We start from the raw sequence: 15,699 nt of genomic DNA on the forward strand, positions 1-15,699 counted from the left end.
AGGATACAAATGAGAACCAGCTGAAGGAAGAGGCACAGAGGGGAGACCCTGAGATTGGTCCGAACTCAGAGCTTCCAGGCGTCTTGTCCTCGTTGAGTCATGGACAGTGTCACCTCCTCCCACCCATGACTTGTGACATATGCACAGCTTACTGCCAACCTGGGAAGCTCATCTGAGCCTCTGTGTCCAGAGATTTTATCGACATTTCATTACATAAGCATCATGGATTGAATCATTGCCCCATATGGTTGAACTAAGTCTTTACCTGACGCTGTCCCTGTAGGTTAGACTGAAACCGTGTTGCCTCAAGGCACCCCACTTGAGCAACCTGCTGAATATAAACGATTAGGTGTGGTCCCAGGGGCCCACGGTGAATAACAGACACTCACACCACTCAGCAAATCCCAGGAGTTTAAAGGTCACCTCCTAGGAGCTATACTAGTCTTGGAAATCACATTTCTTACTGAATATTTTTGAATGTGGCTCAGCCATCCTACTTGTGTTTCTGTCCTATTGGATCACATGTTGCTGCACTAAAGAAGAAATCACATCACTTCTTATTTAAGAAACTCACCCCTCCGCCTGCCGATGCAGGGGACACGGGTTCGTGCCCCGGTCTGGGAAGATCCCACATGCCGCGGAGCGGCTAGGCCTGTGAGCCATGGCCGCTGAGCCTGTGTGTCCAGAGCCTGTGCTCCGCAACGGGAGAGGCCAGGGCAGTGAGAGGCCCGCGTACCAAAAAAAAAAAAGAAACTCACCCCTTAGTTGTACTTCATGTATTTGACTTAATGAGGGAAGGTATATTCATAAGATACATCACTCAAACTTTGGTAAAGCATATACAGTGATCAGAAATATTATCCCAAATATCATTTTAGGGGAGTAAACAGTCTGAATATTGGTAATACTTTAATATTTTTGCTCAATACTTCAAGCCATAATTGCAGTGTTTTGAATCTGGGAGAGTTATGGGAGAGTTATGTATAGCATAACTGGGAGAGTTATGTATAGCAACAGCAAGTCTTTTTTTTAATCTGTTTGCATTCCTAAACATCACAATGATATTCTCTTCCCTTATTCCCATGTTTCCTCATCTTTTAAAATATATATTATTCTAAAAATAAAGAGAAATGTTAGAGACAGAGAAAAGAAACTCTTGTAATGACATGATCGTCATTACTTGACTTTATATAGCACTTTACTTTTTAACATCTTTTAGCAAAGGCTAATTGTAGCCATCTTGAAAGTGGCTGACTTAAGTACAAATCTAAAAGAAAAAAGAAATGTGGAAATGCAATTTTAGAAAATTAACTCCAGTGTAGTTTTGATTTGCATTATGTGTATGGGCTTGGGTGGATGTATGCAAATATATGAAAGTTGAAGTATGACTGCCAAAATCTATTTGGTATATCAAATATAAAAGGAAAGGAGAGGGGGAGGGGTGGAGATGGAAAACAGAAAAACTTCGACTTTATTTAGTACAGTTCATTGCTTTTCAAATGAAAAAAGGTAAAATTCAGGGAGGTCAGCAAATTATTCAAGATTGGCACTACTTAGCTATCATCTGTAGCTAAGTGTAATGATATACATCTTTCTACAAAAAAAAACAGGGCCCAGTACTTGAAAATGTATTGGTTTTCACATGAAAGGATTATCGATTCACTGGCATGATTTTCCAGGTCTGATGATGTCTGGGGATATTTTGTATGTATTATGGCCCAAATATTTTTTTTCTATAATCCAGGAAGATCCGTGTCTGATGGTTTTTTCTGTGCATCCAGGTGTGACTCTGGAGTCGGACTCTTGCCTTGACCCGGGGATCCCTGTGAATGGGCATCGGCACGGCAGTCACTTTGGCATCCAGTCCACAGTGACCTTCAGCTGCAATCCAGGCTATACACTGAGTGACGACGAGCCCCTGGTCTGTGAGCGGAACCACCAGTGGAGCCATGCATTGCCCAGCTGTGACGGTAGGTGGAGCTCAGCACAGCAGCAAACCCGGAAGACGTGCATAGCAATTCTTTAAACAGTCTGGGTGGCATGTGTTTTGTGGGGTGGTAGGATATGACTGAAGTGGGCCTTCTATTTGAAAGCTTGTACACCTTAAAAATACGGCCATTTAGCATGTGAAGTTTACCTGGCAAATCTTCTCTATGAAGCAGAGCTTCTGTTTAGAAATGAAGAACATAAATTATGGGCTGGCCTTCAGTTTCATCCCCAGACACTCAAGCTTGTAGAGCTTAGTGATGCACACATCCTTACCCACGGTGTTTATTGAAGACTACGTGAGACAGCATCATGAGTAGGCATGTTCCACCCTGTCAGACCTGATTTTCCTGTGAACCGGTCCAGGCATCAGACAACTTGCTCCAGCTCTGCACACCTGGACTGTGTTGCCTCTGACTCTTCCCTATGGCAGAGCTCTTCCCCAGGGGTGTGGGAAGTCTTTCCTCTGGAGATCCCCCCGACTGGTTTTGTGTGTGTGTGTGTGTGTGTGTGTGTGTGTGTGTGTGTGATACCACCCACTTCCCCTGTCTGCACAGATCTGCTTTTGGAAATCTCAAAATGAATAACATTCTTGTTGATTGTGTGTTACTGTATTATGCAGCTTTACGCTATGCAGTTTATAGTTATAACAGCCAGATGGACGAATATGTTACTTGTGATCATTTGCGACAGTGTCAGGGATTTTGCCTTTGGCCACGAATGTAACCACGTGGTTATATTCATGACCAAAGGCCATGAAGAATATATAAATATATATAAAATATATCTGTTTTATATATACAATAGATATACATTCTTATATATATTTCCATATAAATATTATATATATTTCCATTTCCATTACTTTTTATAGACTTTAGGCATTTCCACTCAAAGATGATATATTGATATATTCATGAAAAACCTTGACTTCTTCAAAATGATTCACCGAAAATAACAGGGTTTAATGGGACAATTACGCTTGGCTACAGACCACTCAAGACCTTTGACCTTTGTCACCAGAGTGTTAACCCAAACAATAACTGGTACTTTGGGAGAAAGACTGCAAAGTGCAGGTGGACAGCACACGGTGGTTGGAGGGTGTCTCAAGAAGAATGAAGAATCCACAAAACCAGGAGAGTGGAACACTGCCCTCTGGGCAGAAGCAGATGCAGGTTGAGCTCTCCATCTATGGGGCCAGCATATCAGAAGCCACAGAAGGAGATGCAACCTGACGTGAAGCATTAGCTATGCGAGGCAAGGGGTGAGCCCTGCTGGGGAGGGACCCCTAGGTGCATGTGCCTACTTTTACTTTCCTTAATAGGGATCTGAAAGAGTTCCAGTTTTGTGCAGAAGATAAGCTGAGACATTTTTCTTTTCCTGCCATAGGTTATAACTCTACTGTTTCAACTCCAGTATTTGCCTAGGGAAAATGTTGTAAGAACCCAAATAATTGTCATATTATGTTGACACCACTTTTCTATTTACCAATCTCAGATGAGCTGTTAATATAGAAATATGTATTGTAGCAGGGCAGCCTGTAGAAATGTAGAGGATTGTCAAAAGGTATATTCCTTACTACTCAGCCATAAAAAAGAGTGCAATATTGCCATTTGCAGCAACATCGGTGGATCTAGAGACTGTCATACTAAGTGAAGTAAGTCAGGCAGAGAAAGAAAATATCATATCACTTATATGTGGAATCTTAAAAATTGATACAAATCAACTTTACAAAACAGAAACAGACTCACAGACATAGAAAACAAACTTATAGTTACCAAAGGGAAAAGGAGAGGGGCAAGGGATAAATTAGGAGCATGGGATTAACAGATACACACCACTGTATATAAAATAGATAAAAAACAAGGGGAAGGATTTACTGTATAGCATAGAGAACTATATTCAATATCTTGCAATAAATCATAATGGAAAAAGAATCTGAAGCTATACACCTGAAACTAACACAGTATTGTAAATCAACTATAGTTAAATCAAAAAATATTTTAAAAGGTATATTCCTAATTCCCTTTATATTCAATTCAATATTTCAATGAAAGAAAGTGGCAGAAATTGCCCAGGTGTACATAGGTGCATAACTACAACATGGACCACAAGCACCTTGGCCCCACGTTTGCCGTACAGGAGGATGTATCAGAGCCAACTGCTTCCTTCAAAGCAGGTGAAAAGGGATGAAGACTTGCAGACAGTAGTTATGAGTAAATTATTCTAGGAAGATGTGTCTCCTTATTTGCATTCTTTTTTATATTAGACCTTAAATAAACTCTAAAATAATATATCACCTTAACAAATATATAGAGAACCATAATATAAATGAATCTACCTGTAGAAAATACCATACTTAATAGTAAACTATTACAAAAAGTCCCATGAAATTCAAGAACAGAACAACTTCCTCAGTATCAGAAATGTTATTTGACATTGCCCAGAAGATCTTAACTAAGACAATAATTTAAGAAAATTATATGAATGATAAATGTTAGAAAGAGAATATAACCATTAGCAATAATAAGGGTTCAGTATGTGACTGCATTCAGGATAAACATAAATCAGTAGATTTCCACAAAGAACATAACATATTAGAAGTATAATAAAATACATATATAGAAAATAAACCCCTAAAAACTGCCAGGAATATATCTAACAAGAAATATGAAGGCATATATTTTTTAAAAATTAGAAAGTTACAATATAATACAAAAGAATAACCTAGAAATGGAAATACATATTATGTTTCTACATGGGAAGAATGAAATTTAAATGTACAGATTTTCTACAAATAGAGTTTAAAGTTCAATCAAATCTAATTAAAATTAATTTGGGTTTTTTGTAGAAATTTATAGACATTTAAAAATTAATCCAGAAGGGTAAAGGCTGCAAACAGCTAAGAAATACGTATTTTTAAGAAAGATAAGGAAGGGCTACACTACCTAGTATCAAAGAATACTGAAAATTAATGATTGATTAAAACAATATGAAATCAGTGCAGAAATACAGAAACAGATTAATGATACAGCATAGGGATCCTAGTAACGTATCTGTGCCCGTATAGGAACTTAATTTATGAAAATTATTCCAAATCAGCGAGAGGGGATGACACATTTAATAAATAATGTTGGTCAAATGGGATATCTGAGTGGGGTTTAAAATGTTAAAAAAGTAAATCAAAGTTACACACTAAAGATAGAAACAAAGATTCAGAACTTCAAATCATTATGTGACAATTAGTCAAATATTATTAAGACAACCTTTTATTGAATATTTATTTATTTACACAAATATAAGCTCAGTAAGTTTTCCCACAAGAAACACATCTGTATAAGATCAAGACCACACAGATCAGTAGATGAACGTGACCAGCACCCCAGGAGTCCCCTCCCAGTCATTGCCCTACAAAGGCTACTGCTCCCTTGATCCTCTAAAGATTCTATGTAAAGGAAATCATACAGGATGTGTACTTTGCTGTGTCCCGCTTCTTCCATTCAGTCATACACTTGTGACATCATCCAAGTCATGACATTTAGCTGCACTTCCTTCATTCTCGTCATCTATGTTTTATTGTATAAGTATACCACCATGTTTTATTCCATGATATGCTGTATGAAATTTGAGTTATTTTGAGCACCCTTTCATGCTTTTTTGGCCAAGGGTATATCCTCCTCCGCGAAACACTTGTTTTTTCCTCCTATTTATACTGGGTAACATACCTTTTTCTTATTGAATTGTAAGCATTGTTTGTATATTTGGAGACCACTCCTTTGTTGGATCGACGCATGGTGAATGTTTTCTCTCACTCTGTCTCTGTCTTCCTCCTCTTCTTGATCTTTGTTTTTAAATTTTTAAAATCTTTTTATTGGGGTGCAGTTGCTTTACAATGTTGTGTTAGTTTCTGCTGTACAGCAAAGTGAATCAGTTATATGTATACACATATCCCCTCTTTTTTGGATTTCCTTCCCATTTAGGTCACCACAGAGCATTAAGTAGAGCTCCCTGTGCTATATATAGCAGGTTCTCATTAGTTATCTATTTTATACATATTACTGTATATATGTCAATCCCTATCTCCCAATTTATCCCACCTCCCCTTTCCCCCCTTGGTGTCCATACATTTGTTCTCTATGTCTGTGTCTCTATTTCTGCCTTGCAAACAGGTTCATCTGTACCGTTTTTCTAGATTACACATATATACATTAATATACGATATTTGTTTTTCTCTCTCTGACTTACTTCCCTCTGTATGACAGTCTCTAAGTTATGACCCAGCAATCCCACTACTGGGCATATAACCTGAGAAAACCATAATTCAAAAAGACACATGCACCCGAATGTTCATTGCAACACTATTTACAGTATAGCCAGGTCATGGAAGCAACCTAAATGTCCATTGACAGATGAATGGATAAAGAAGATGTGGTACATATATACAATGGAATATTAGCCATAAAGAGGAATGAAATTGGGTCATTGGTAGAGACGTAGATGGATCTTGGTCTCTTTTTGATGAATAGAATGTTTTCAGTTTAAAGTAGTCTAATTGTTCAGTGAATTCATTGGTGGTTGGTGCTTTACAGGTAGTGTTTAAGAAGCCTTGCTACCTGCAGCGTCATAATGATATTCTATTGTTTTCTTTCAGAAAACTTTAAAACTTTTAAAGCTTTATTGAGATATAATTAAAATTCTATAAACTGCCTGTTTAATGTTAAAAATTTAATATGTTCTGAGGTATGTATACATCCATGAAACCATCACTGTGATTAAGAACGTTTTCATCACGCCTGAAAGCAAACACTAATTTATTTTAAATTTCAAATATATACTTTAAATCCGTCTAATTTTTTGTTAAGTTAATACGTAGTGTCTAGATCCATTTTTTTTCCCCAGTAGGGCTTTCCAGTTGAGACAGTGTTATTTATTGGAAAGATCATACTGTCTCTTCTCTGATGCACTATTTTGTCACACAAGTGACTAAAAATGAGTCATTGGTTTTGTCCTTTTGTTTGTTCCTTGAGAAATTTTACTTTTTAATTCTTGGAAAACCTTCTAAAGAAATATAGAAATAATAAAAAACATTTACATTTCACTATATACAAATTAAAAGTTCCATTAAAAATTTTAAAAGGTAAAAGAAAAGGGTCAGATTACAGAAAATAATTGCACTGTCCATGTAATATGATTCTAAATAACTGTGTCCTGTAAATGAATGGGAGAAGAACAACAACACAAACAAAGCAAGAGGTCTGTGGGGGAAACACACACATAGGCGATTCACAGAAGTACACAAAAGGTCAAAAAATGGTTTAAAATATGCCCATTCTGACTAGGAGTCAGGAAAATGCAAATAAAACACAATAGTTTTCCTCCCTTGTTGCATTTGCAAAAAAAGTAGAAAGGTCATATTACTCTATTACTATATCATTGTGGGATTAGGGATCTGCATGTTCATTATACACTATTACTAGGAAACTTAAATAATAACACTCTTTGAAGGGAAGAAAAAGCAAGTCACAGAACAATGTGTGTCATGTATATGAGCACGTACACATAGGTAATTACAGACACACTCACAGTATATGCATAGAAAGTGACTGGAAATAGATATTCTAAAGTTATAGCTATAATGCTTTCCTTTGGGGAGATTAGTAGGCTATCGGGGAGAATGAAGAGAGACTTTTTCAGCTCTCCATTTTATGGTGTTATTTGAATTCTTATTACCTGTTTTATTTTTGTATTAGAACTCTAATAATAAAAAAGTAAATACAATTCATGCTTATGACTACTAGAGAGTGTCAGAAGGCTACTAGCTACTGGACTAATGAAAAATTTGTAAAACTCGAGAATGTCATAAATATCAGTACTATACCAAAATATTTACTCCTTATTTAGACTTCTTTATTAACAACAGTTGTACTAAGAACACTAAGTATGGTAAGGGCCTAACCCTTAAAATACTTCAGTGTTACTCACACATAACTGAACATCAATCAATATATCACTTAATCCAAAATTTGTGATAAGTTAATCATATGACTAATTCTATTGAAATATTTACATTATATACAAACGCATGGCTTCATTGGATGTTATTGTGCAGTTTTGATTGTTCTTTTTGGACTAGAGCTAAAAATGGAATTTAGAAATAGAGCACATACCAGCTGCTGTCTTTTTTACAACTTGAATTTGAGGTAGGCCAGTTGAGCGTCTACTAAAATGAGGCGTCTCCAGTGATTTTCATTGCAAACTTTTCAGCCTGAGCTGGAGAGATTGAAAATGTAAAGCCCTCTGATCATGACTCCACCACTCTACAGAGGTGGGAAATGGCACCTAGTTCATCATAGAAGACACACCAGTCATCAAATTAGCTAGATTCTTGATTTGGTGAAGAAAACTGACAGGTAAAGTGAGAGTCTTATCCTGATCCTGACCCATCTGAGATTTTTCATTTTGACTTTGAATGGATTCTTCTCAAAAGAGAACAACATATACATGTTAAAATACTCTCTGTGTATTCTTGATTTACCACTGGCAACTTACTTTGTTTAAATATTTTAATGGCTATCCAAGATTATTTTCTACTTCTGTCTAGCCGGCAACCTGGGCATTTCATTACCTGAGTCATCCTTATCCGCCAAGGCCAGGTTGCCCTCAGCCTTCACCAGAATTCTTCTGGAATTGCTCCAAGTCGCCAGCACTACTAACTTTCCTGACATCCATTTCTCCTTATTTGCAGTTCCATAAAGTTTAACTTTAAAATGTATAATTAATCTAATCATATATAGTCTTAGTTCATTTGGACTGCTATAACCACATGCTACAGGCTGAGAGGCTTATAAACAACAGAATTTATCTCTCACTGTTGTGGATGGTGGTACTCCAAGTTCACGGTGCCAGCATGATTGACTTTTTGGGAGGGCCCTTCTTGGGTTGCAGACAGCCATCTTCTCAGTGAGTCATCTCATGGTGGAAGGGGCAGGGAAGCTCTGTGGGGCCTCTTTTATCAGGGTACTGATCCCATTAATGACAGTTCAGCCCTCATGACCTGATCACATCAGAGGCCCCACCCCTGATACCATCACATCAGGCTTTTTGATTTCAATGTGAGTTTCGAGGATACAAGCATTCAGACCATAGTATATACATATATACACATGCATATTTAATCATTTAATACAGTCTTCTCAGTTTAAATTCAAGCTCCTAGAGAATAGGAATTGAAGAACTCATCTAAAATACAACCCTTGGGCTGGGATTCCAGTGATGAGTAGAAGTTCCCAAAGTAGCCAACATGCGAAGAAGCATTCTAGGCAGAGGAAATGAGCAAACTCACCTGAGTTGATTGACATGGAACATTCTGCAAACTCCTGCAGGGTTAGTGATGGAGAGTGAATGGAAAATGAAAAGAATGATCAGAAGGAAATTATCTAGGAGAAATGGTGTGGCAACAGACTGCAAAGGGCCTTCTGTGCTTCGCAGATGTCTGAGATGCTGTTTGTTTTCCATAGAAAATGCATTTTATCTTGTGCATTTTATCTGTTGTTGTCTCCCAGTTGAAATTTATGTAAATTTGGAGTTTAACCTCTCTAATGAGATTGGTAACATAAACTATTTGCTTTGCTTATGCTTCATTGGAACCTATCTCAGCTAATAATAAATGTTTGATGAAAAGCTATTAATAAATCTGCAAACTTTGGGAGATTTTAGAGTTTGATACGAGAGTTTTAGTCAGTCACGGTTGACTGTTTTCATTTCACCTTAAGAACTGTTCTTGTTGCCTTTGCAAATCGTAAGCAATCTCTTAAACCCCATGGGTTTTTATTGTGACAAATGATACATCAATAGCATATTTAAACCTTTAAAAATTCATAGCTCTCAGAAAGGAAAGAAGAAATCAGAATTATAATATTTCATATCACCCTGGAAAAAGGTAAACTCTATCAATATCTCTCACATCATAGCATTGCTGCATTTTTTTCTATTTATGCTTTAGATACTCAGGGTTTGAAGAAGCAAAGTGAACATTGCAATAAAATGACCTCCTTTTATTTGGTGAAAGACAAATGCAAGGAAAACTTTGGAAAAATTTCTTCATTAAATAAATATTTTTGTAAACTCTTTACCCTTTCCACAAGTATTTATTGGAAAACTACTGTATTTGTAGGCACACAGTTGACAAGTTCATAATCTATTAGAAGAGACAGAAGAAAGACTTATTTTTTAAGTCATCCAATGAAGTAAATGCTTTATTAGACTCAGGAAAAATGATTGAGAATAAAGAGATAAAAAATTTGGAATCTTGAAAGGCTTTGAAGGCAGCTTTCCTCATGCATCTCTAATAGTAAGGTTGAGAGGAAAGAAAAGATTGAAAGTGAAGAAATAGAATAAGGCATAAAGGCATAAAGAGGGCCTGGAGGATTTGGAGGATAGAAATGTATTTGCTGAGAGTAGATGCTGATCAAAGGTAGTTCAGAGGCCTTTCATGCTAGTCCTGTGAGCAAGGCCCCAATTCTGTGGGTGAGAGATTTGAGACTGCCCTGCTCTGTGTTCCTGCAGGGGGGCCCCAGGGGTTTCTTTGAGGTGGAACCGAGGACGGTGGCAGGGCTGCTTCAACTGAACAGCTCTGATTATCCCCGTCTGTTATTGTAGGGTTCCCGGTAAGAGTTCTTTTGAGGAAAGGATTCCAGTATAAATGAATGAATGAATAAAATCAATGACTTCTGTAGGGCATGGGGAGTCCACGAATAATTTGAAATGGAAAGTAACCCCATTAAGTTTTTGCTTTAAGTAGAACTTTCTAGTAGTTTAAGGAAGTAATGGGGAAAGAGAAAAGAAACAAATCCGACAGCGTACCGACCGTATGCTTTCTCGTGTTAATCTCTTCAAGGAAGAGACAAGAGTAAGGGAGCAGGAAGTCAGACAAAAATGACCCGAAACACGCCAGTTACAGGGCGTTCCACAAGTGGGGAGCGGATGGAGGCGTCATCGTGGAGATGCGGCTGGTGGCGGGGGGGAAGGGACCCAAGGGTGTCATTCTGAGATACTTAAACAGCTGTCTGTAATTCCGCTGCGTTTGAGAAGGAAGTCAGGGCCGGAAACGTGAATCTGCAAGCCGCCAGGTGTCCGGTTAGAGCAGGTGGCGCAGGGCAGCCAGTGTTTTCCAGGGAGAGAAGAGTCCGCCGCACCTGGGCCCTCCGCCCGCACCAACGCCTCCGCGTGCGGGAGCCTCAGCTCCTGCCTCCTCCAGTCCAGGCGGCGCGGACGCTTACAAACAAGCATTAAAGCCACGTTGTTGGTTCTTTGAGGCAATGACTGCCTTGTTTGCAGACTTGAATTCATTGGAAGACCTTGTGCAGGATCCGAGACGGTGCCGGGGCAGGATGGGAATGATAGAAGTTGATAACTACAGAATCCATAGTGCGAGGACTCTACTCAACAGACCACTAGGAACCCAAGGACCTTACAGTAAATTGGCAGCCACTGCCCTGTCACAGAGCGAACTGTTAACACTGGGCTGACTCTGACCGTCTACCTTCCCTCCATCCTTTCATGGCTTACTCAGTGTTCATCATCCTGGGAGTGAACAACTGCGGGGTCGTGTGTCCATCACTTTGCTGCTTCGCCAGCCTCACCGTACTCTCATCACCTAGACTGCCTTTGAGTTTAGAGAACAAGATTCTTGTTCTTAGAATAAGTCATCCTTCGCTATATTTTTATAAATTATTTGCCTTGCCCACTGGAAAGTAAACTTTTGAAAAACAGGACTTGTTTGTCTTTCATAAGAATATCCCAGGTTTTAGTCTTTTTATCTACACCTGCATTCACAGTGTTGAGATGATGTCATCTTTCTACCCCTCGGTCAGACCTCTCTCATGGGATTGAGACTTGTGTATCCAATTGCAACACCAGCCATTCTACATGGATGTCGAGTAGGCCTCGAGCTCGTGTATCCAAAACTGAACTGATTTACTTTCAAAACCTGATTCTCCCAAAGTTTTTCTGCATCTTCAGTTTTTCACACTTAGCCTTTAAAACCTCACAATCATCCCCAAATCTTCCTTTTTCTTCATGGCACCCACATCTCACTGACAGGAAAATCCTATTGGCTCTACCTTCCAAATATGGCCAGGTTCTGACCACTTCCCACCACCTCTGCTGCTGACGTTCTGGTCCAGAATCTTGTCTGTTTCACTGTCTGCCGCCCAACCACATCCTCACACAGCGGCCTAGCGCTCAGGCTGAAGTCCGAGTTGGCCCGAGTCATCCTCTGTGCAGGAGCCTCGGGTGGTCCTTCATCTCACTGAGACACATGCCAAGGCCTGGACGGGATCTGCCCCTTTAAACCTGGCTCCCCTGAGCCCTCCATCCTTACCCTCCCAGACCTGTCGCCCTCCCCCCAACCCAGCAGCCCGCTCTAGCTCTGGGCCTTTGTCTTTGCTGTTTCCTCTCCCCCCAAGTTTTTCCCCAGATTATCAAGTACTTCCTCCTTCTGTCTCAAGTCCTTCTTCACAGGCCACTTCCTCAGTAAGGCTTCCCCCCGACCCCATTTATGCTGCCCCCAACTCCACACCCATCTTAGAATATCCCGTTCTTTCCTTCTTAGATTTCTTCTCTGACATGCACCATCTTCCAACATGGTATAGACTCAGCTCTTCATATCATATTCTCTCTTCTTCAACTGGAATGTGTACTCTGCCAGGGCAGAGACTTCTGTCCATTTTGCTCATAAATAGTGGGTGCTCAGTAACTATTTGTGAATAAACTAATTTTAAATGCTATGTTAATGTTACCATCTTCATAAGAAGATGAATCAATGTAATTTTAAGATGTGAACACTTTAAACTGTTAAATTATTCTAGAACTCATTTTAAAAGTTTCTATTTTGCTAATTTTTACCTAGCTCTTCCCATTTGGTTTGCATATTCAAAGATATTATGTTTCCTTAAAATTACACACTGACTGAGGATGATGAGAAAAATCACGTCTTCTACAAATTAGCTAATTCTTATGCAAGTATTATTCGTGGACCTAGCTTTTATGACACACCGTTCAGGATGTTCATATTGCAGCAGACCCTTGAACGATGCAGGGATTAGGGGCCCAGAGGACCTGGAGACTGAATCACAGCTGAACCTGAGTCACCTTTCCTACCCCCAGCCTCCCCCTGTACTGATTCCATCAGCTTTGATTCCTTTTTCAGTTCAGCTCTAACATTCTGAAAAGCTTGATAGGACTTAAGATATGAAAGAAAAGACAAACATCCCCATTCAAATGTTTGCAAAATTAAGGCATATAGAATTTACTCAAATTTTAAATTATTGATATATTAAAGCTCTAATAATAATTATCATTAGCTAACGCCTTGGGTATGTGATACATATGGGGCCCTGTAAATTGTGTTCTACAAAGGCAATCATTATAAACACCTACCCTAGGAGATGGCTTTTAACACTATTTTCACTTTCAAGATAAGACACCTGTAAAGGAGGGAGGGCAAGCCACTTGCCAAAGATCACAGAGCCAGAGACGCGTGAGCGTCTGAACACATTGCTTTCTGACATCAGGGTCTGAGCACTTAAACCTCCATATTGCACTGATTCCCTAAATGTCGTGACTTTCCCCTTCGAGTGATTATGTATAACTTTCTTTTTCTTCCTTCAAAAATGAGTCTCTGCGGCATATTGAAAAGGGCATATATTGATGTGAAGGATTTAAACTTAGTGAAGTGCTACTGAGAAGACCAGCAGCTCTAGAGAAATGGAATCAATAAGGTATAGATAGAGATGCAGATATAGATATAGGTATATAGATAGATTTATTATAAGGAGGTGGCTCACGTGATTATAGAGGCTTTCAAGTCCCAAGATCTGTAGTCAGCCAGTTGGGGCCCAGGGAGGCCAATGGTGTAAATTCCAGTTTGAAGTCCAGCAGCCTCAAGACTCAGAATGAGCTGATGCTTCAATTCTAGTCTGAAGATAGGAATGAAGATGATGTCCCAGTTTGAAAGCCATCAGGCAAGGTGTGTTCCATCTTAGTTTTGAGATGTTCAGCCTTTCTGACCTCTTCAGGCCTTCAGACTGTTGGACGAGGCCCACCCCCACTGGGGAGGGCAACCTGCTCTACTCAGTCCACCTTTTCCTGTGTTCATCTCATCCAGGAGCATCCTCACAGACATACCCAGAATAACGTCGGATCAAACGTCTGGGCATCCTGTGGCCCAGTCAAGTTGACACATAAAATTAACTGCCACAGGAGGGTTCTTCTTCGGCTGTTTTACCTTAGCCTGTCTGATTTTTCCAGGTTTTGTACTGTTTAGGACACTGTATGTCAACTGGTATATTTCAAGTAAAATAAAGTTGTTGTTCCATTTTATTTTACATGGAGGTGATCTTAAATATTCTTTTAGTCTTTGTGTAAATTAAATGGCACTTTAAAAGTATTTTGTGTAGCAATCATTGTGAAACTTTAATACTACAATGATATTTCCTTATTATTTTAAGCCCTCTGTGGAGGATACATCCATGGAAAGAGTGGAACAGTTCTTTCTCCTGGGTTTCCAGATTTTTACCCAAACTCTCTAAACTGTACATGGACCATTGAGGTGTCTCATGGAAAGGGTAAGGATATTACGTAGATTTCAAATATACAAAGTAACTAGATACAAACATGGGAAGAAAGAAAAAAATATTCATGTGTGAACAAATAAGATAACTAATTTCCTCATGTATATTTTGATTGCTAATTTTGATTTTTAATAAGATTTTAGAAGAAAAATCATCTTTAAATTATTGGTGCTTTCAAGCAGAAGTAGATTTCTTGTCTTATTCTGTATTGATCAGAGGACTTGAATTTATGCTTGTGAACATAAGCTTGAAAATTAGGTGTAATGGTAAGGAAAAGAGGCATGCATTAAATAAAATATGACTAGTGCTTAAATAAAGGGAAATAAGAAATTAAGCGTCTCATTGCTGTGATAAATCTAGGATACATTTTTATACTTGGCTTGTGTTCTAAGTGTACCCGGTATTATTACATATAATGAATAATTTATCTTCACATAATCCAGTGTTGATTTATGGAGTAGATTTCATTATCCTCATTTTATAAACAAGTGGAGTGAAAACCAGAAACATTTGAATTTTGTGTAAGAAATACAGTTTATAGACATTGCATTTGGGACTATACTCTGAGTCTTTTTCGTATGAGTAAACTTGTCATTTTCAAGAAGATAATTTGGAATTTTTCTCACATAAACATTATGTAGATTTTGTCTTTCCACTTAAATTTGAGCTCAACTTAATGTTAAATTGACATGTTTTATTATATACATTATCTTACACTCCGCCATCATGAATACATGTTAAGAAAAACTTGGCCTTGAAGGAAATTAAGAATAAACAAATAATGAGCAACCAAGGTTTTGTCATCATGAAAATAAGTATTTGTATTAAAAAGGACCTAGTCATGGTTAAATTTATTCATTATGTATAGGAATTCAGAAATAATACTTTGCGGGTATAGTTACAATGAGAACACATGCACAAAGGATCACATAAAATATCATTTCAAAATGGTCTTTGCTCACTTGTGTAAGTTTCAGTATTAGACCTCCAAGCCTAGATTTTCTAAAGGACACGTGTTTACTATAAATGGGAAAGTGATCTTGTCCTTCGCCCCTCAGGGGCAAATGCTTTCCCTAAGGGG

General features: G+C 38.5%; 1 protein-coding gene across 1 annotated transcript in view; it reads left to right on the top strand.

Moving 5' to 3' along the window:
• CSMD1 (CUB and Sushi multiple domains 1) overlaps positions 1–15,699 on the top strand; it is a 1,813,702-nt gene that overhangs the window by 1,492,042 nt on the left and 305,961 nt on the right. Inside the window, exons 18-19 of the mRNA XM_032618622.1 lie at positions 1,782–1,970; positions 14,496–14,612. Of these exons, the coding sequence (XP_032474513.1) occupies positions 1,782–1,970; positions 14,496–14,612 (306 nt within the window). The remainder of the gene's footprint in view (positions 1–1,781; positions 1,971–14,495; positions 14,613–15,699) is intronic.

This window comes from Phocoena sinus, chromosome 21 (genome assembly GCF_008692025.1).
Source record: "Phocoena sinus isolate mPhoSin1 chromosome 21, mPhoSin1.pri, whole genome shotgun sequence".
Classification (NCBI taxonomy): domain Eukaryota; kingdom Metazoa; phylum Chordata; class Mammalia; order Artiodactyla; family Phocoenidae; genus Phocoena; species Phocoena sinus.